We start from the raw sequence: 21,014 nt of genomic DNA, 5'->3' as shown, positions 1-21,014 counted from the left end.
CTGGTGCTATCTGATGTCGAATGAATGGGTGTCTGGTCACGCTACCAGGCGGTGTCCTGGAGTTGGTGGCTCTCGGGGATGACAGGTACCGACCATCAACGGAGGGGTGGGGAGCGCTGTGCTGGCGATCGACAGAAGCCCCTCTTGGTGCAATATAGATGCATATTTTATTGGTAATGAAATAAAACAAATGCCAACCTTGGCACTGGGCAAGATCGTGGTTCACATGTGGGAGTTGGATATGGACTGACCGAGTGGGACATTGAAGATGTGGGACTCGGCATGGGATGGAGAAATTGAAATTCATCTGTAAAATGAAGGGATCTGATTCTTTGTCTCAATCTGGAACAGGAGCGGTTCTGAATTTGATGAGGACTCGGAGTGGAACGGGAGCGATTCTGAATTTGACGAGGACTCGTCGGAGTGAGTATTGTTATGAAGCAGAGAGGACTCCAAAAACCAGCAGCTATAGATATGCACCACAACACAGGGTTACTTAAACAAAAGTTGTTTATAATTATAATTGAACAAGAAAACATTATTAAAGTTTAACTTATTACTTAACCTACCTAACTACTTAATCCCTCCTCTAACACTAAGCACAGATGTGTGTAATGTCTATTTAAGGTTTGAAAAGTTCTTTGGCACACTGTCCAATCTCACTTGTTGCAGGCAATTCTAGTACTGTGGACAGAAGTTAGCATTAACAAAGTTCACCAATCTCTGGTGCCTAACAGGCAGATGGTCACCACTTAGGAGGGTTCTTGCTGGTTTTTGGAGAGAGAGATTCCTTTTCCAGGACATCCGCAACTGATCCATTCTCAGTCAGTCCTGCTGATGAAATTTGCCCCCTCTTTCGTTCAGGTCACCCTTCACATCTCCAATCTTCTCCTTTGACCAGGCAGCCTTGAACTCTATTGCTGTGTGACAGGATTATTTGAACCGTTTAGTCCCCAGATTTTGTTGAGAGCTTTCAGGACTGAAAGGCGTCCCCTCCTGTTGTTTCTGTCTGTCCATGTTGTACTGTACGCTATCACCGCTCCATGTATCTGTGGATCTCCCTTTGCACCACAGACCTCTAATGGTTCATCTTCTTCACACGGAACAGGGGCCCATTCGAAGAACGGAAGAAAAGAGAACTTTTACGGCGGTAAGTGATAACTGAAATAGTCTGTGTAAATCAGTGGCTTTCAACCACTTTATTTCCACTCACGTCCCACCTGAAGTTATCCCTATGCCAGAGTATGTCAGTGATTAGTAAGGGATTGCTTCAGGTGGGATGTGGGTGGAAAGAAAATGTTTGATAAACACTGTTTTAATTGTCCCTAATTGACTCGTTATGTGCGTGGTATCATCTCCAAAGGAAATGCGCCAATGACAATTATTCTCAAGCTAAATATTTCAGTAACAATTGGGTCTAGACCAGTGATTCTCAATCTTCCATTCCCACTCACGTATCACCTGAAGTAATCCCTTACAGAGCAGCGATGGTCTAGGGATGACTTAAAGTGGGATGTGAATGGGAAGAAAAAGGTGGGAAACCACTGCAGTAAATGAACTAAAGGGGATGTTGCAAAAACACGATGCTGGAGAAACTCAGCAGGTCAAACTCTGTCCTTTATGAAGCAAAGATAAAGATACATTACCGATGTTTCGGGCTTGAGCCCTTCAACAAGGTAAAAGGGGCTGTAGTGGAGGTTTGGGGCTCATACTAAGGGAGGGGTGGGAACTTTTGGATGGTGAGGATCAGAAGTCCCTCTAGGCGCCACCAAGTTATCAGAGATTATATCACAAATAGTTTCGGTCATTTATACTTTGAGGAGTCACATGATGGTGTAGTGGCCGGTAGGAGAATACCAGCCCTCTCCAGAAAAGAAGAAATAAAGTGAAGAAAACACAAAGTTCAAGAAACACAAAACATAACAAATAAAAGATATAGTTGTGGAGAAAAGAAAGAAAATGGCACCCAAGAAGGAAAAAGTAAAAACAATGGGAAAAAAAGAAAAGACGCCGGAAGAGAAAGGAGAAGGCCTTACCTTCATGAAGAAACAGGGAGCCATTGTGGAGAAGAGAGCCCGTTCACCAAAGTTGGTGATGACCCTGCAGAGTCGCGAACCCCGACCGCTGGACTGCAAAAATGGCTCTTGAGCCAAACAAAAGTACACTCACTAAGGAAAGAGAGAACACCAACGGGAGGGGGGCCCAGCTGAGGAGTGGGCAAACACAGCGCGACCAGCTGAGGGATGCCCGACACCAGGGCTCTCAGCTGGAAGAAGAGGAAAGTGACAGGAAAGGGAGTGATAGGAAAGAAGAGCAGCAACAGGAGGCCCAACAGATGAGTAGCCCAGAAGAAGAGGACCAACAGCAAGAAGCCAGCAAGAAGAAGCCCAGCAAAGTGAGACAAGCAACTCATCAGGAAAGTCAGAAGAGACACAGATACAAGGAAGAGAAGAAGACACAAATACAGGTACAGACACAGAAGAAGAGGATGAAGAAGACCAAGATCTGCACAGAGAAATAGAAGGTAAAACAGATGGACAGAATATAGATTTTTAAAAAATTTTCAAGAAACAAAGGGCATTAAAAGAATGGTTGACATTAAAATTTAGAGAAATGGAAAAAAAAGAAAAGTACAGAAGAAAAAGTGAGTAGAATAGAGCTGGTCATGACAGAAATAGGGAAAAGATTAGAAAATGTGGAAGAACGAGAAACGGCTGTAGAAATGGAAGCGAACGACTTAAAAAGAAAATTGGAAGAAAGTGACAAAAAAGTTAGTCACAAGAGTTGTTATCTCATAAAATTGATATGATGGAAAATTATAGTTGGTGAAACAAAACATAAAAATAGTGGGCCTAAAGGAAGATTAAGAAGGCACAGATATGAAAGAATTTGTAAAAGAATGGATCCCAAAGGTCCTGCGAATGACAGAAATACAGGAAGAAATGGAAATAGAAAGGGCACACAGAACACTAGCTCCGAAATCAAAAATCAAGATCCGTTTTAGTAAAATTTTTGAGATATACGACAAGAGAAAATATACTGGAGCGGGCAAGGAATAAAATTAGAGAAGACAAAAAACCATTGGAATACAAGGGTCAAAAATATTTTTTTACCCAGACATAAGTTTTGAACTCTTAAAGAAGAGGAAGGAGTTTAATACAGCAAAATCAATCCTATGGAAAAATGGTTATAAATTTATGCTAAGATATCCAGCTGTGCTTAAAATATTTATCCCTGTGGAGGAAAACAGACTGTTCTCAGATCTGGAGGAAGCACGAGAATTTTCAGAACCCCTGCAGGACAGAAGGAGAGATGAAGAGATGTAACAAGAATGAAGAATGACGACAAACTACATATAAAGATGTAAAAATAATATGTAAGAACTAAAGAAGGGAAAGAGAAGGGAAGAAAGGAAGTAAGGGGAAAAAAAAGAGGGTGACCTTTGTTATATGTGAAGAAAAAAGTCTTCTGGAGGGGGTTGGGTGGGAGAGAATAACTGTCACTGCGAAATCAGTTGATGCTTGCGAGCAGGTTTGGAATCCAAATGGAGAGGGGAGTTGTGGTTGCCCGGCAAGGGATAAGGGGCAACTCAGAGAGGAGGGGGATCATTTGGGGTTAAGGGAATATTAGATGTGGGAGTTGTTGAAGTATTTTATGTTTTAAATGTGTTGTCATACATTGAGTTCAAAATGGGAAAATGAGAGATGAAAATGGGGAAACAGGGAAATGTGGTGGTGAGGAAGCGGAAATGAAGTGTAAACAGGATTTGAGATGGCCATTTTGAACTATATGACTATAAATATTAATGGAATGCATAACCAAATTAAACGAAAAAGGCTATTAAATTTCCTGAAAAAGAATAAATAGACATAGCATTTGTGCAGGAAACGCATCTAACTGAAGTGGAACATAATAAATTAAGGAGAGACTGGGTAGGGCACATAGTGGCAGCATCATATAATTCAAAAGCTTGAGGTGTCGCTATATTAATTAATAAAAATGTACCAATCAAAATAGAGGAGGAAATAATAGATCCAGCAGGGAGGTATGTAATGATAAAGTGTCAGATATATTCAGAATTTTGGGATTTGATCAATATATATGCACCTAATGAAGAGGATCAAAAGTTTATGCAAGATATTTTTTGAAGATTGTAGATACACAGGGGAATATATTGATAGGAGGGGATTTTAACCTTAATTTGGATCCAATGTTGGATAAAACTGGACAAAAGACTAGCAAAAAGAATAAAGTAGCCAAATTTATGGTTACATCAATGCAGGAAATGAAACTTATGGATATATGGAGGAGGCAGCACCCAAGGGAGAATCAAATGTTCATATTATTCAAGTAGGCATAAAACATACTCAAGGATTGATATGTTTTTGTTGTTGGCCCTTATCCAAGGGAGAGTTAGGAAAACTGAATATAAAGCTAGATTGCTATCTGATCATTCACCCCTGTTATTAGCAATAGAACTGGAGGACATCCCACCAAGAACACATAGATGGAGGTTAAACTCCATGCTACTTAAAAGGCAGGAATTTAGAGAATTTATTGAACGCCAAATTAAAATGTACTTTGAAATAAATATGGAATCTGTGAAAGACAAATTTATATTATGGGATGCAATGAAAGCCTTCATTAGAGGGCAGATAATAAGTAATGTAGCTAAAATGCAAGAGGATGACAATCGAGAAATAGAACAGTTGGAAAGGGAGATAGTAAGTACAGAAAAAGAACTAGCAACAAGGGATGATATAACAAAAAGAAGAGAATTGGCGGACCAAAAAAAAACAAACATTACAAATGTATAAGGTGCAGAAGAACATAATGAAAATAAAGCAAAAGTATTATGAGCTAGGAGAAAAAACACATAAAATATTAGCCTGGCAACTTAAAACAGAACAAGCTAAAAGAACTGGATTGACATCAAGGAAAAAGGACAAACAAATTACATATAATCCAATGGAGATTAATGAGAACTTTAAGGAATTTTATGAACAATTATACCAAACTGAGAACGAGGGGAAAGATCATAAAATAGAAGAGTTTTTAGCTAAAATTGAACTGCCGAAATTGCAAGAAGAGGAGCAAAACAAACTGATAATACCATTTGAAATAGAGTAAGTACAGGATATATTAAAAAAGCTGCCGAATAATAAAATGCCTGGAGAGGATGGATTCCCAATAGAATTCTATAAAACATTTAAAAAGTTATTAATTCCTCCTCTCCTGGAAGTAATGAACCAGATAGAAGAAACACAAAACTTGCCAGATTAATTACAGCAATAATTACAGTAATACCAAAGACGGGGAAGGATCCACTAACACCAGCATCATATAGACCAATATCTCTACTTAATTCAGATTGTAAGATAATAGCAAAATTATTAGCAAACAGATTGGCCGACTGTGTACCAAAAATAGTAAAACAAGATCAAACTGGATTTATTAAGAAAAGATGAACAGCGAATAATGTCTGTAAATTTATTAATGTAATTCATGTGGTTCAAGGAAATAAGAAGCCAACAGTGGCTGTAGCTTTAGACGCAGAAAAAGCCTTTGACAGGGTAGAATAGAATTATTTGTTCAAAGTATTACAGAGGTTCAATCTACCAGAAAAATATATTAATTGGATTAAAGCATTATATAATGGACCATTGGCGAAAGTAACAGTAAATGGATATGTATCGAACCAATTTAAATTAAGTAGGTCAACTAGGCAGGGATGTCCACTATCTCCCTCATTGTTCGCTTTAGCAATAGAACCATTGGCAGAACTGATAAGAACAGAAAATAAAATAAAAGGGATAAAAATAAAGGAAAAGGAGTATAAAATCATAGTATACTTAACAGAACCAGAAATATCAATAAAAGAACTACATAAGAAATTGAAGGAATATGGAGAAATATCAGGGTACAAGATCAACTCAAATAAAAGTGAAGCGATGCCAATGAGTAATGCGGATTATACAGAATTTAAAAAATAATTTAAGCCACTTGTACAAATTAAATTATCAGCCACTAATAAAAAAATTGCAGGAAGACTTAGAACATTGGAAAGAATTACCGCTAACGTTGATAAGAAGGGTAAATTGCATTAAAATTAATGTATTCCCAAGGATACAATACTTATTTCAATTGTTACCAATTCCCTTAACAGAGAAATTCTTTAATGAACTAAAGAGAATAATAAGGAAATTTTTATGTAAAGGGGTGGGGGGGGGGGGGGGGAAACCGAGGATAGCGTTAGATAAATTAACAGAGAGGTGCAACCAAGGTGGTTTGCAGTTACCAAACTTTAAAAATTATTATAGAGCAGCACAATTAAGGTATTTATCAGATTTTTATCCGACAAGGGTAAAACCAGATTGGACTAAGATAGAGCTAGATAAAATAGGGGAGATGGTACCAGAACTTATACTTTATAAGTGGGATGAAAAGCTGGTAAGATATAAAAGCTCACCAGTATTGCATCATTTACTCAATATATGGAAGAAGATTCACTTAGAAAGGAAAAAAAGAAATTACCAAATACCAAAATTATTATTGATGCAAAATCAGCTAATCCCTTTTACAATAGATAACCTTTCCTTTAGAAATTGGGAGAGAAAAGGAATTAAAAGATTAGAAACTTTTTTTGGGAAATAATTTATTAACATTTGAACAAATGAAGTACAAATATGGAATAACTCATGGTACAATGTTTGCATACCATCAACTGAAAGCCTACTTAAAGGATAAATTGGGAAACAGACTGAGATTACCAGAAGGAAGCAGCTTTGAATATGTGATTACAGACACAATGATAATAAAAAGATTTATAACAAACATGTACATCAAGCTGCAAGAGCAGGAAAATGATGAAATAAGCTATAAACCCAAACAAAAGTGGGAAAAAGGTTTAAACATAAAGATTAAAAAATGAAACATGGGAAAAGTTATGTTCTGGAACTATGAAGAATATAATAAACATGAGGTTATGCATGATACAATATAATTTGTTACTCTGGTTATATATCACGCCCCAAAAGTTAAATAAATGGGATCCAACATTATCAGATAGATGTTTTTGCTGTAAGAAGGAAATGGGAACAACAGTACATGAAATTTGGGCATGTGAGAAAGTGAAAAAGTTTTGGGAAGATCTAAATCAGGTATTAAATAAAATCACAAAAAGCAACATACAAAAAAATCCAGAGATCTTTCTTCTAAGTAATATAAGTAGTAAAGAATTAGGCCTCAAACTGGATGAAGCGCAAAATAGATTTATTATGATAGCCTTAGCTGTACCAAAAAAATGTATAATGTCAACTTGGAAAATGGAAGAGAGCCTGAGAGTACAGCAATGGTACATAGAAATGAATAAATGTATTCCATTGGAAAAAATAACATATAATTTAAAAAATAAAGTCACATTATTTGAACAAATTTGGGAACCGTACATGGAACATAACAGAGAGGGCTTGCATCGGACCTCCACCCGCTAAAATGATAAAATGAGAAGAAGACGTGATCCAGTGTATAAAAGTAGATGACACAATTTTCTTTTTTATTTTCATTGTGTGATGATATTGTTTAATGGGTTTATTGTATTGTATATGTTGAATGTTTATTGGTTTTGGAGAGGGGTGGGAAGGGGGGAGGAGGGAAGGTAGGGGGAAAAAAGGATTGAAAATTGCCACTGTGTATATTTAAGAGGGAAATGTTTGTATATATTTTGATTGACATGGTTCACAGTGTGAAAAATTTTTTTAAAATTAAAAAAAAAATTTACTCTTTGTCGGACTGGTAATGGACTAGTCTGAACAGGTGTAAATAGCAGACACAGTGGGAGTTCGGTTGCTGAGATGGGGTCTTACTGCATCAGGGAGATGGAGTGGGCTTGGGACCATATCCACAGGTGATTTGCTCATTTGGGTTTAAGAATGAGACAAGGGTGCGCAAACGATTGCAGATCAGATCCACGGTGTTCACATCAGTCAATGGCACAACCGCCTGAATCCATCACTAATGCAAAAAGATGGGCTGGTCAGGTCCCTGAGTCTTCATTGGGAGTGGGGATGTGGGGAAACAAGTTGGTCCCCAGGTGCAGTGTTGGTGTGGGGAAGAAGGAGAGATGGAAGAGAATACCTGTGATAGGGTGAGACCTGGGTTGACCAGGGGATGTGGTGCTGCTGCTTTATTGAGTGCAGAAATATATGAAGAAATGGGGACAAACCACGGTAGTGGGTTGGAGATTGAAAACCAGGCTGAATGGTGCGCCAACAACAACCTTGTACTCAAAGTCACAGAAACGAAAGAGCTGATTGTTGGTTTCAGGAAGGGAAAGCCAGAGGTTTACAATCCAGTTTAAGTTCTTGGGAGTCTCCATCTGGGAGGATCTTTTCTGGATCCAACACAACAACGGCATCATGAAGAAAGCACGTCAGCGCCTCTAATTCCTCAGGAGTTTGCGGAGGTTCGGTATGACATCAGAAATCCGGGCAAATTTCTGCAAAGGTGTGGTGGAAAATGTGCTGACCGGCTGCACCATGGTGTGGGATGGGGCCAGCAATACCCCTGAGCATAAAGCCCTGCAAACGTTAGTGGACATTGCCCAGGACATCCCTACTATTGAGTACATCTACAATGAATGTTGCCATCGGAGAGCAGCAGCAATCATCAAGGACCCACACCACCCAGCACACGCTCTGTTCTCGATGCTGGCATCAGGAAATAGGTGGAGGGGCCACAAGAATAGCACCACCAGGTTCAGGAACAGCTGCTGCCCCTCCACCATCAGATTCCTCAATGACAAACTCGATCAGGGACTCATGTAAAGACTCTTACTTGTGCACTTTATTGATTTTCTTTGATATCCCGGTATTGTGCAGTCAGTTTGTTTACATTCGTGATCTGTTTACACTTCTTTATTTGTTTACTTGTTCACGCTGTGTACAATTTAATTTTTGCACTACCAATTAGTGGTAATTCTGTCGCCCCCATGGGAAAAAAGAATCTCAGGGTTGTATGTGATGTCAGGTATGTAATCTGACAAGAAATCTGATGTGGGATTTAAAACTGTGAGATGACGGGAAGGTGCTGCAGAAATCGGAGACCAAAGAAATGCTGGAAATGCCCAGCAGCGTGTGGAGAAAGAAAAGCTGAACCAACGGCGCATACAATGTTGGAACAGTGAGAAGGCGCGCCCTGGCATTGTTGAATTGGACGCTTGAGTCCTGATGCTGGTAACGTGCCCAGACAGGGAATGAGCTGATATTTGCCCCAGCTGGTTTTGGTGGCTAGCGGTTCAAAGTGGGGGTGGATGTGGGATGGAGACATTAAAGTGACTGAAAGTGTGAAAGGAAGGTCCCTGATTCCCTGTCTCTTTCTGGAACAGGAGCCTGTCTGCATCTAACCAGCTGGAGTCCATGTGAGTATGAATTGGAACATTATGTGTGGAATCGCGGCGGTTAGTGACTCAGTGGCTTTTAGTGTCGGTTGGGACTCGTCCTAAGGGAGGGCTGGGGAGCGCTGCGGTGGCGATCGACAGAAGACCCACTCGGTGCATATTTTAGTGGTAATGAAATAAAATAAGCGCCGACCTTGGCACTGGGCAAGATCACGGTTCACACGAGGGAGTTGGAAATGGATTGACTGAGCGGGACATTGAGGAATTGTTCAGATGTGGGACTCGGCATGGGATGGAGAAATTGAAATTCATCTGTAAAATGAAGGGATCTGATTCTTTGGCTCAATCTGGAACAGGAGCGATTCTGAATTTGACGAGGACTCGTTGGAGTGGAATGGGAGCGATTCTGAATTTGACGAGGACTCGTCGGAGTGAGTATTGTTATGAAGCCGAGAGGATCCCAAAAACCAGCAGCGATAGATATACACCACAACACTGGGTTACTGAAACAAAAGTTGTTTATTATTATAATTGAACAAGAAAACATTATTAAAGTTTAACTTAATACTTAATCTACCTAACTACTTAATCCCTCCTCTAACACTAAGCACAGGTGTGTGTAATGTCCATTTAAGAGTTGAAAAGTTCTTTGGCACACTGTCCAATCTCACTTGTTGCAGGCAATTCTAGTACTGTGCACAGAAGTTAGCATTAACAAAGTTCACCAGTCTCTGGTGCTTAATAGGCAAATGGTTTCCATTCAGGAGGGTTCTTGCTGGTTTTCGGAGAGAGAGATTTCTTTTCCAGGACATTCACAACTGATTCCTTCTCAATCAGTCTCGCTGATGAAATTTGCCCCCTTCAGGGTTCTCCTGATGATCCTCTTTCTTTCAGGTCACCCTTCACACCACCAATCTTCTCCTTTGACCAGGCAGCCTTTCAAAGCTTGCCAGACTGTCTCTCTGGAATGGATTTCTGTCTCCTCTCTCTGTTTCACACCCTCCCTCTCTGAGAGCAAAACTCTCCTCCTCTGTCTGCAAAAATCACAAGCTCTCCCAGGCTAGCTGTATTCTAGAAATTTGTTGCCTCCTGCAAAAAGCACTCTGCAAAAGTCATGCAAAAATTCTCTGTTTTAATATGTGTGTGTGCAAGCTGCTCTAACAATTCCTCCCAAACCACCTCTAAATACTCTGTCACAGTATGAATTGGAAAGGTGTGCAGGAGATCGGGGTGGTTCATTTCTCAAGTGTGGGTTGGGACGTCCTCACGGAGGGGTGGGAGCGCTGCGGTGGTGAGGGGCATAGCCCCACTCCTGACGATGCCTGTCCAAGGGGAGCCAACGTTGGACACGGCTATCCTTGGGTCTGTGAGTGAATCCTCCTCCCTGGTTCTGTCCAAGACCCGAGGATCCACGTTGCAATCCCCCCCATAATGTGTTTGGCCTCAGGGCCGGAACCCTGCTGCTATCTGCCGTCGAATGAATGGGTGACTAGTCACACTACCGGGAGGTGTTCTGGAGTCGGTGGCTCTTGGGGATGACAGGTCCCAACCATCAACTTCCCATGGGCCATCACAGGGCGATGATACTGGTGGTGGGGGTCAGGCGCCCGAATGGCAGTAGGGATGGTGCAGTGGGTGGGCAGCCGTGGGGTCGCTGCCCGCGGTTTCTCTGCCCATCTATCTGCGTGCGGACGACACCACCGCACGGGGCCGATGCTGGGTTCCCACTGTGAAGGACAGAAACACACCCGATGGAACATTTCCCTATTCCCCTTGGAACACAACACATCACCCCTGCCCACCGTGAACTCTATTGATGTGGGACGGGATCATTTGAACCGTTTAGTCCAAAGATATAGTCGAGTGAGCTCTCGGGACTGAAAGACGTCCCTTCCTTCTGTTTATTCTGTCCGTCCAAGTTATACCGTGAGCCAACACCGCTACGTGTATCTGTGCGTCTCTCTGCACCACAGTCCTCTCATGGTTCATTTTCTTCACACGGAACAGGGGCCCGTTCGAAGAACGGAAGAAAAGAGAACTTTTCCGTCGGTAAGTGACAGCTGAAATCCTCTGTGTAAATCAGTGGTTTTCAACCATTTTCTTTCCACTCACATCCCACCTGAAGTAATCCCTTACTAATCATAATCACCTATGGCATAGAGATTACTTCAAGTAGGATGTGGGTGATAAACACTGTTTTAATTGTACCTAATTGGCTCGTTATGTGCATGGTTTCAGAACTCCAAAGGAAATGAGCCAATGACAATTTTTCTCAAGCAAATTATTACAGTAATAATTGAGCAGTGATTCTCCACCTTCCCTTCCCACTCACATTCCACCTTAAGCAACCCCTTACTGTGCAGCGATGGCCTAGGTATGACTTAAAGTGGGATGTGAGTGGGAAGGAAAAGGTTGGAAACCACTGCTGTAAATGAATTAAACGGGATGTTGAAAAAACACAACACTGGAGAAACTCAGCAGGTCAAGCTCTGTCCTTTATGGAGCAAAGATAAAGATACATCACCGAGATTTCAGGCTTGAGCCCTTCCTCAAGGTAAAAGGGGCTGTAGTGGAGTTTGGGGGCTCATCCTAAGGGAGGGGTCGGATGTTGAGGAATGGAAGCCGCTCCATGTGCCACCAAGAGTATCAAAGGTTATATCACGGAAGGCTTCAGCTAGTTTAACGTTTTGAGACCGGTAATGGGCTAGTCTGAATGGGTGTTATACAGTGGCCTGTGTTATACAGGCCAAGAGTGGTAGTGGACTTGGGACCATTCTCTAGCGTTCACAGTAAAAGTTAATGTGCTTGGTTGGAATTGAGAATGAACCTGTTGAAGATCGATGGTGTTCAGATCGGACCGATTCAGAAATATATCAGAAGTGTCAACACAACCTCGTGAAGTACATCACCCATGCCAAAAGACTATTCCAGACCAAGCCAGGATTCAGAGAGCCATGGCAGGGCTTGCGCACCATTACATCCTATCGGGCGAAACGAGGCAAGTCATAAACAACGAGGCATCTCTTCCAGACAAGCTCATTGCCTCCGTCATGAAGTAGAAGAGGCACGCCCCTTCAGGAGCCCCCACAGCTCCCGGCCACTCTGTGCTGCCAATTCCTGTTGCTGACATGAACAGGCCTTCAGGAAGATGACTGAAGCCCAGACAGAGTACTTTAAGAAATAGAAGCAAGAGTCGGCCATCCCACCTGTCAAACTTGCTCCGCTGTTCAATGAGATTGTGGCTGATCTGATGCTCGGCTCATCTCCACCGACCTGCCTTTACCCCCAACCCTTAATTCCCCTACGTTGTGGAAATCTATCCAACTTTATCTTAAATACATTCACTGAGGTCACCTCCACTGTTTCAATGGGCAGCGAATTCCACAGATTCACTACCCTCTGGGAAAAGCAGTTTCTCCGCATCTCTGTCCTAAATCTACTCCCCTGGATCTTGAAGCTATGTCCCCTCATTCTGGTCTCCCCCACCATTTAACTAACTCTATCTTATCAATGCCTTTTATAATTTTGCACGTTTCTATAAGATCCTCTCTCATTCTTCTAAATTTTTGTTTAAGGTCCCAGACGACTCAATCTCTCCACATAGGCCAATCCCCTCATCCCTGGAATCAACCTGGTAAACCTCCTCTGCACCGCCTCCAAAGCCAATCCATCCTTCCTCATGTCAGGAGGCCAGAACTGTACGCAGTTCCCCAGATGCGGCCTCACCAGGACCTTGTACAGGTGCAGCAGAACCTCACTGCTCCTAAACTCAATCCCTCCGGCAATGACGGCTGTTAGAAATAGAAATACCTTAACAGAAATTGCTCGAGACAAAAATTGAGAACAAAGAACATTTATTATAACAACAATGCAAAGTTGGGTGCTTCCCCTTACCCTGGGAATACACACATACACTGGGGCTCACGCAACTTTTATATAGTGAATTTCAGTATCAGAATACCCTCCCCCTTACATTCTTCTGCCTCCTAGATGGGTTTGGCATAGGCAATCCTTCCTGCCTACATGCAGTTTCAGTGGACTTGGAGGACCAGGGGGTATCCTGTCGGTGTCTCATGTCATTATCCCCATTGTCCTTATTCACAACCTTGCCCTTGTCCCCATTCACACCTTTCCAACTCTCAGAGTACAGTCCCTTCATATGCAGAGTTCGCTAATCCTGTCTAGGGTTTACTAATTAAATATGCATAACTTGATAAATCTGTGTATGACTTACTAATTATATACGTAAAACTTGGTACTTCTGTCTAGGGCTAGGAGACCCTTATCTCATCCAGACTATCTCAACTTCCTACATTCTATTATTCCTTACCTCTCCTTATCTTATTCATACGGTGGGCACTGATCCTGTCGAAAGGACTAGAAGGTTCTTATCTTACATAGGCTGACTCTGCTTCCTGCATCCTAATTTCCATGCTTAGCCTGTTCATACTGGTTTAATCCATCATTCCATGTGTCTACTAGTTTCCCCATCTTTCATATTTTTATGTCAAGTTTACTCATCTCTCACAATGGCCAACATTCCATTTGCCTTCTTGATTGCTTGCTGCCCCTGCAAGCCATCCGTTTGCGATTCATGCACAAGCCCTCCCGAGTCCTGCATGGCAGCGCACTGCAATCACCTCCCATGTAAATAATCATTTGATCTTCCATTTTCCTTCCAAAGTGGTTAACCCCACATTTGCCAACATTCTACTCCATCAGCCAGACCCTTGCCCTCTCACTTAACCTATATATCTCCCTGCAGACTCTCCATATCCTCTACAAATGTGCTTTTCCACTCAATTTAGTGTCATCAGCAAACTTAGATACACCACTCCATCCCCTCTTCCTTAAGACCTTTGTTGACCAACTGGCTGGAGTTACTGCAACTCTGTCATAGTCCTCGCCTTGTTCAAAACAACAGCCATCACATTGGTGCCCAAAAGAAGAACAAGGTGACCCGCCTCAGCGACTATCAATCTGTGATGTTAAAGTCTACCACGATGACGTGCCTTGAGGGGATGGTTATGGAGCAAATCAACTCCAGCCTCAGGAAGGACCTGGACCTGTTTCACCTATTGTCACCACAGATCAACACCAGCTCACTGACCCTCTGCTCTGCATCTCGGTGTTCAACACCACCAGCACGGCGTGTGATGAAACTCAGTGATCTGGGACTCTGTTCATCCCTCTGGAACCGGATCCTCAACGGCAGGCCCCACTCGGTGCAGATTGGCCTCGCTGCCCATCAACACAGGGCATCTCAAGGCTGTGTGCTTGGACCCCCACTCAATCCATTATACTCTCAACGGGCAATCCACAAATTCACTGGTGATGTCCCTGTCACTGGCTGAGAAACGGGAAATTGTGTCAGAATATAAGATTGAGATTGAGAACTGATTGGGTGGTGCCACAGCAAAGCTCCATTGCTGGACGAAACTGGATTCATTATATGCCTGGATTTCTTTGATGAAGAAACAAATGAGGATAATCCGGCTGATGTGGTGTTTGTAGATGAGGATGCTTTTGATCAGGTGTTACATGAGTGGCCTCTTGGTCATTAATGACATGGATATGGGGTAACAGAACAGGTAGGCAGGAATGGTTGTTCTAGGAACTGGCGACAGACAATGGGTGGACATGGAATGGTTAGTATCATGGAGCCAAAAAAAATTGCACCACAGAAACAGGCCCTTTTCGTCTGTGCCAAACTATTTTTCTGCTAGTCCCTCTGACCTGCACCCAGTCCATACCCCTCCTATCCATGTACCTGTCCAAATCCTTCTTAAATGTTAAAACGAGCGCACATTCATCACTTCAGCTGGCGGCTTGTTCCACACTCCCACAGCACTCTGTGTGAAGTAGTTCCCCCCCCACTCCAATGTTTCAAGGGCAGCATGGTCAGTGTTGTGGTAAGTGCAACAATGTTATAGCACCAGTGATCAGGGCAGGGTTTGAACCCCGCACTGCCTGTAAGAAGTTTGTATGTTCTCTCCTTGTCTGCGTTGGGGAGGAACAACACTCCAGTTTCCTCTCACTGTTCAAAATGTACCGGGTTAATTGGGTGTAAATTGGCGACATGGACTCGTGGGCTGAAATGGCCTGTTACTGCGCTGTATGTCTAAATTTAATTTAATTCCCCTAAACTTTTCCCCTTTAACCATTAACCCATGTCCTCTGGATTGTATCTCACCGACCTTCAGTGGCAAAAGCCGACCTACATTTACTCTATCTATTCCCCCTCATAATTTTAAACACCTCAATCAAATCTCCCCTCATTCTTCTACACTCCAGGGAATAAAGTGCTGACCTGTTTAACCTTTCCCTGTAACTCAGTTCCTGGATTCTTGGTAAACATCCTAATAAATCTCTGATCTCTCTCTCCAGGAACTGGGGAAGGTTCTATTTTCAAGAGTTGCTGCTCTTTCTGATCTCATAGGAGATATAGGAGCAGAAGTAGGCCAATCAGCCCGTCAAGTCTTCTCCACAATTCTGTCCATCCTCCCCACTCAGTCCAACTCCCCGGCCTTCTCCCCGTAACCCTTGATGCCCTGACTAATCAAATACCCATCAATCTCTGGCTTAAATACACCATGACCTCGCTTCCACAAGCCGCCTGTGGCAATGTTCCACAGTCTCACAACCCTCTGGCTAAAGGAATTTCGCCACATCTCGGATTTAAATTGACGCCCTTTTATCATGAAGTCTTGCCCTCTTGTCCTAGACTCCCCCACCATGACTTTACTCCAACGAAGAACCGGCAAACATTCCTTATGTGCTAACCCATCCATTCCAGCATGTCTCTTCTCAATCAAGGCCCTCAAAACTGTCCCCATTACTCCAAGCGAGGTCTCACCTGTGCCCTATAGAGTCTTAACATTACATCCCCGCTCTTATATGCTGTTTATATTAATTATATCACCTCGATGTGTAAACCTGGGCCTGACATGAATAGGGAAGAGGATGCGAGGGTCACACTGCCTGAGGGGGTAGTGGAGATAGAGAGCTTCACACCATTTAACAGGTGTGTGGGGGAGCTCTTGAAGGAAAGGGAACTGGTGGTGCGAGCAGAAATGGTCAGCATGAAATAGTTGGCTGAAGGACCTGTTTCCATGCTGTATCTGGACAATGCTATTAATTTTTTTTAACAAAATGCAGACATACAGCACAGTAACAGGCCATTTCAGCCCACGAGCTCGTGTTGTCCAATTACACCTGACCAACCTATACCCCCGGTACATTTCTGGTGGGAGGAAACTAGAGCTCCTTGGGGAAAATCCACGCAGACACAGGGAGGGTGTACAAGCACAAACTCCTCACGGGTAGCACAGGATTCAAGCCCTGATCCCGATTGTTGGTGCCGAGATGACACGCCAGCCGGGTCTGCCCCTGTGTTCAGGGCGCTTCGTGGCAACAGCTTCCAGACCACAGAAAGATGGAGTACAATGTTGGTGAATGTGAGGTTTCGAAAGGAAAATGGAAGCTCAGGTTATTATTCAAACGGCGAGCGTTTGCAGCATGCTGCCAGCAGAAGGACTTGGGAGTCCTTGTGCATGAATCGCAAAAGGTTGGTTTGCAGGTGCAAAAGGCAGATGGAGAGGGTGCAGAGGAAATTTTCCAGGATGTTGCAGAGCTGAGGCTTTTTGGAGCGAAGAAGGATGAGAGGAGACTTCATTGAGGTCCGCAAGATTCTGAGAGGCATGGATAGGGTGGACACCCAGCACCTTTTTCCCAGGGCAGGATCAGCAAGCTCCAGGGGCCAAAGTGAAGGGAAGGAAATTTAGGGGAGACATCAGGGGGAAGCTTTTTACAGAGAGAATTGTGGGAGCCTGGAATGCCTTTAAGAGAGATGGGGAAAAGGTGGAGATGAGCCCATCAGATCAGCCACGATCCCATTGAATGGCAGAGCAGGCTCGACTCTCACTCCTATTTCTTGCAGTGTGCTTCTACCCACATTTCTGTGAGGGGTGGGTGGTGGGATTTTGATGAAGGAACAGTGAGATATTGTCGAGTCAGGGCAGTTCATCAGCTGAATGGCATCTTGTCCCAATGATTCTGCTGCCCATGTGGCTGCCAGAGGGAGTGGTTTTGGAATGTGCTGAGGAGCCTTGGCGAGTTTGTGCGGTAAATGGTACAAACTGCCTCTGCTCTGGGTTGTTGAATGGTATGGATATGGGTGTGGATGGGCTACCAGCCTGGTGTGTCTTGAACAGTGATGAGCTTCCTGCGTGTTTTTCAAGCCGCACTCAAGGCAAGGGGAGGGTGTTCCATCACACTCCTGACTTGAAGAAGGGCTCAAGCTCAAAACATTGATAATATATCTCAGTAAATATATTTGTTCATATATCTCCCCTTTGAGGGAACGGACCCCTTCCATTATTCCCTCCCTCACTTTTCTGTTTAACCTTTCTCTGCTTGACGTTTCAGTAGAGAGATCTGGTTCATTTCGACCGAGAGCTCCAACTGCCCCATTTCGTGAGGCGGGTGAAGAGGAGTACTCTGCTTGGTGCAGAAACTCCAGCTTCGCTACGACCAACGAGCTGCTGCGACTTGCCGTGGACTATTCTGTTAGCTCAACCTTCCAGGAAGACTGGCATTGGCTCATCGCCCACTTCCACCGCCCCCTCTCCCCCACCCTGTGACAGCACCAACACTCAACGACAAACTGGCCACCCAACAGTGATCATCTGCAGACACTGACTGAAATAAAAGCAAAACGCTGGAGAAATTTAGCCAGTCAAACAGCGGACTTTATACACTAAAGATAAAGATACATGACTGACGATTCGGGCTTGAGCCCTTCATCAAGGTATGAGCAAAATGTAGGCACCCCCCTTTCCTCTCTATTCACAGACCCATTCCCCCTCCCATTGTTTGCTGGTGTGCTCATCCACCTATTACTTCCTGCCTGTGGAACTGTGATCCTCTCCCTGCCCCGATCATTTTATGTAGGCGCCTGCCTACATTTTGCTCGTACCTTGTCGAAGGGCTCAAGCCTGAAACGTCAGTTACGTATCTCTATCTTTGCTCTATAAAGTACATGGTTTGACCCGCTGAGTTTACCCAGCATTGTGTGTGTTTAAATCATCCGGTGGACCCCAGATTCAGGAATATCAGACTGGGAAGCGCTGAGAATTCCAGGCAGCAGTGATGGGGGAGAGAGCGGCCTCAGGAGACAATGTATTTGTGTGTCTGAACCCATCTGTGTTAACACCTCCCAATGGTCAATAAACCTTTTGCTGTTTGCATGAACCAGGTCTCAGTTACTCGCCAAATATTCTCTGCTCAGAATTGGAATCTGAATTTATTATCATGAAATTTGGGGTTTTTGGAGCAACATCACAGTGCAAACATTCAGATTATAACCGTCTTGCAACATTACCATAAAATAAGTGACGATAATGGTGGACGAAAAGTCAGGCAGTGTCTTTGAGCATTCAGAAATCTGTTGGCAGAGGGAAAGAAGCTGACCTTGTGCCGCTGAGTGGTTGTCTTTAAGCTCCTGTACCTTTTCCCCAATGGTAGCAGAGTGAAGTGGGTGTGGTCTGAGGGGGGTGGGGTTCTTTGGGGATAGAGGCTGTTTTTTTGAAGACAGCGCCTTGTGGATGTCTTCGATAGAGTGAGGTCTGGTGCCCCCGCGATGCCGCAGGCCACGTTAACAACCCTCTGGAGTTTATTGTCCTGAGAGTTGGTGCTTCCAGACCAGGCAGTGATGCAACCAGCCAGAATGCTCGCCACAGTCCACCTGTAGAAGTTTATGAAGGCCTTCGGTAACATACTAAATCTCCTCAGACACCTCACAAAGTACAGCCGCTGGCGAGATGTCTTCGTGACTGCATCAATGTGGAGGCTCCAGGACAGATCCTCGGAGAGGTTGACACCCAGGAATTCGAAGTTCTTGACCCTCTCCACTACTGAGCCCTCGATGAGGACTGGGTCATGTTCCCCTGACTTCCTCCTGAAGTCCACAATCACACTCCTTGGTTTTGCTGACATTGAGCGATCTGATCTATCTCCCTCCTGTACGCTTCCTCATTGCTTGTGATTCTGCTGACAGCTATGAAGTCATCAGCCAACTTGTAAATACCAGTACCGGTACTTCACTTGGAAGTGTGTAACTCCTCATCTCAGGAGGAGTTACACACCTCCAAGCGAAACTCAGTAGCTCAGGCTTGAGGGACTACGGTGAGCCAAGGCCGAGGATTAGCTTCTTTCAGGTGGGCTAAGGCCAGGTAAGTTCTTTGCATGAAACAAAGAATAGGTAATGGAGAGAGCATCTAGGGCAGTGCAATGCTCTGAACACAGCACGTGGGAAATCTGGGACAGCACAATTGTCCCCAATGACTACACCTGCAAGAGGTGCATCCAGCTGCAGCTCCTGACAACCCAAGTTAGGGATTTAGAGCTGGAGTTGGGTGAACTCTGGATCATTCAGGACGCAGAGGAAGTGATAGACAGGAGTTACACTATCACACATAGAAGGCAGGAGAAGGGTAGATGGGTGACAATCAGGAGAGGGAAAGGGGACGGGTGGGCAGTGCAGGGAACCCTATTTGCCCATTCCCCTCAATAATAAGTATACAATTTTGGATACTGCTGTGGGGGAAGAGGGAGGGGCACATACCAGGGAAAAGCCACAGCAATCAGGTCTCTGGCCCTGTGGCTAAGAAGGATAGGGAGGAGAGGAGGTGAGCTGTAGTGATAGGGGATTCTATAGTTAGGGGGACAGATAAGAGGTTCTGTGGAAGAGATCGAGTATCCCGGAGTGTAGTTAAAACACACACAGTAAACGCTGGAGGAGCTAGGCCAGCCTCACAGCATCCATGGGAGGGGAGGACACATCACCGGCACTTCGGGCCTGAACCCTTCCTCAAGGTAAAGTCAAAAAGCAGGCAGACATCTGAATAAAGTCTTGGGGTGGGAGGGAGAGACCAATAGATGAAAGGTGTTAATTGGATAGGATAAGAGGAAAGGTGAGAACTGATTTCGGCTCTGAGAAAGGAGACAGAGGGAAAAGATGGGTGGGGGGGGGAGAGGTGAGTGGGAGAGAGACAGAACTAAGGACAGGCAATGGGGAAGAAGGGAGGGGCATTCTTAATCGGATGGCATTAACATTGACCTTTCCTCTTCCTCATCTCCTCGTTCTATCTCTCTTCTCCCTTCGTCTCCTTTCACAAAATAAATTCTCACCTCTCATCAGATCCAATTAACTCCTTTTGCCTGTTGGTCTGGACTCCTGCCCCTCCCAGTCTTCCCCCTTTCTCTTTCTCATCTTTAATTTAGACTCCTGCATGCTTTTTGCTTTTACCTTGAGGAAGGACTTGGGTCCCGAAATGTCGGTAATAGATAGGCCCTATCAATAACTACAAAGACGAGAGCTGGGGAATGATAGGCTTTAATAAACATGAGACTTTGGCTGGCCTGGAAGGTACAGGATTGGCGGGGGTGGTGGGGGGGTCAACCTTTAAGGCCAGGTCATAAGGAGCGGAAACATAGGAGATGAGTCGCTAGTGGGTGGGCCAGCCTCATACATACAAGAGCACACAGGTAGGGAATAATATACAAGGAGAAAACAGCCCTTCTTTAAAAACAGAGCCCCCCCCCATCCTTTTTGTCT

At 43.9% G+C, this 21,014-nt stretch overlaps 1 protein-coding gene across 4 annotated transcripts in view; it reads left to right on the top strand.

Annotated features, from left to right (window-relative positions):
• LOC138754797 (uncharacterized) overlaps positions 1 to 18,649 on the top strand; it is a 79,318-nt gene extending 60,669 nt beyond the window's left edge. For all 4 annotated transcript variants that reach the window (XM_069919620.1, XM_069919619.1, XM_069919617.1 and 1 more), the window contains 6 exons: positions 352 to 423; positions 1,109 to 1,150; positions 9,386 to 9,418; positions 9,754 to 9,828; positions 11,405 to 11,446; positions 17,825 to 18,649. In XM_069919620.1, coding sequence (XP_069775721.1) covers positions 352 to 423; positions 1,109 to 1,150; positions 9,386 to 9,418; positions 9,754 to 9,828; positions 11,405 to 11,446; positions 17,825 to 17,876 — 316 coding nt within the window. In that variant the 3' untranslated portion in view covers positions 17,877 to 18,649. The remainder of the gene's footprint in view (positions 1 to 351; positions 424 to 1,108; positions 1,151 to 9,385; positions 9,419 to 9,753; positions 9,829 to 11,404; positions 11,447 to 17,824) is intronic.
• The last annotated feature ends 2,365 nt before the right edge of the window (positions 18,650 to 21,014 follow it).

This window comes from Narcine bancroftii, chromosome 2 (assembly GCF_036971445.1).
Source record: "Narcine bancroftii isolate sNarBan1 chromosome 2, sNarBan1.hap1, whole genome shotgun sequence".
NCBI lineage: Eukaryota > Metazoa > Chordata > Chondrichthyes > Torpediniformes > Narcinidae > Narcine > Narcine bancroftii.
Note: the sequence above shows the minus strand (reverse complement) of the source record. Positions and strands in the feature narration are given on the sequence as shown.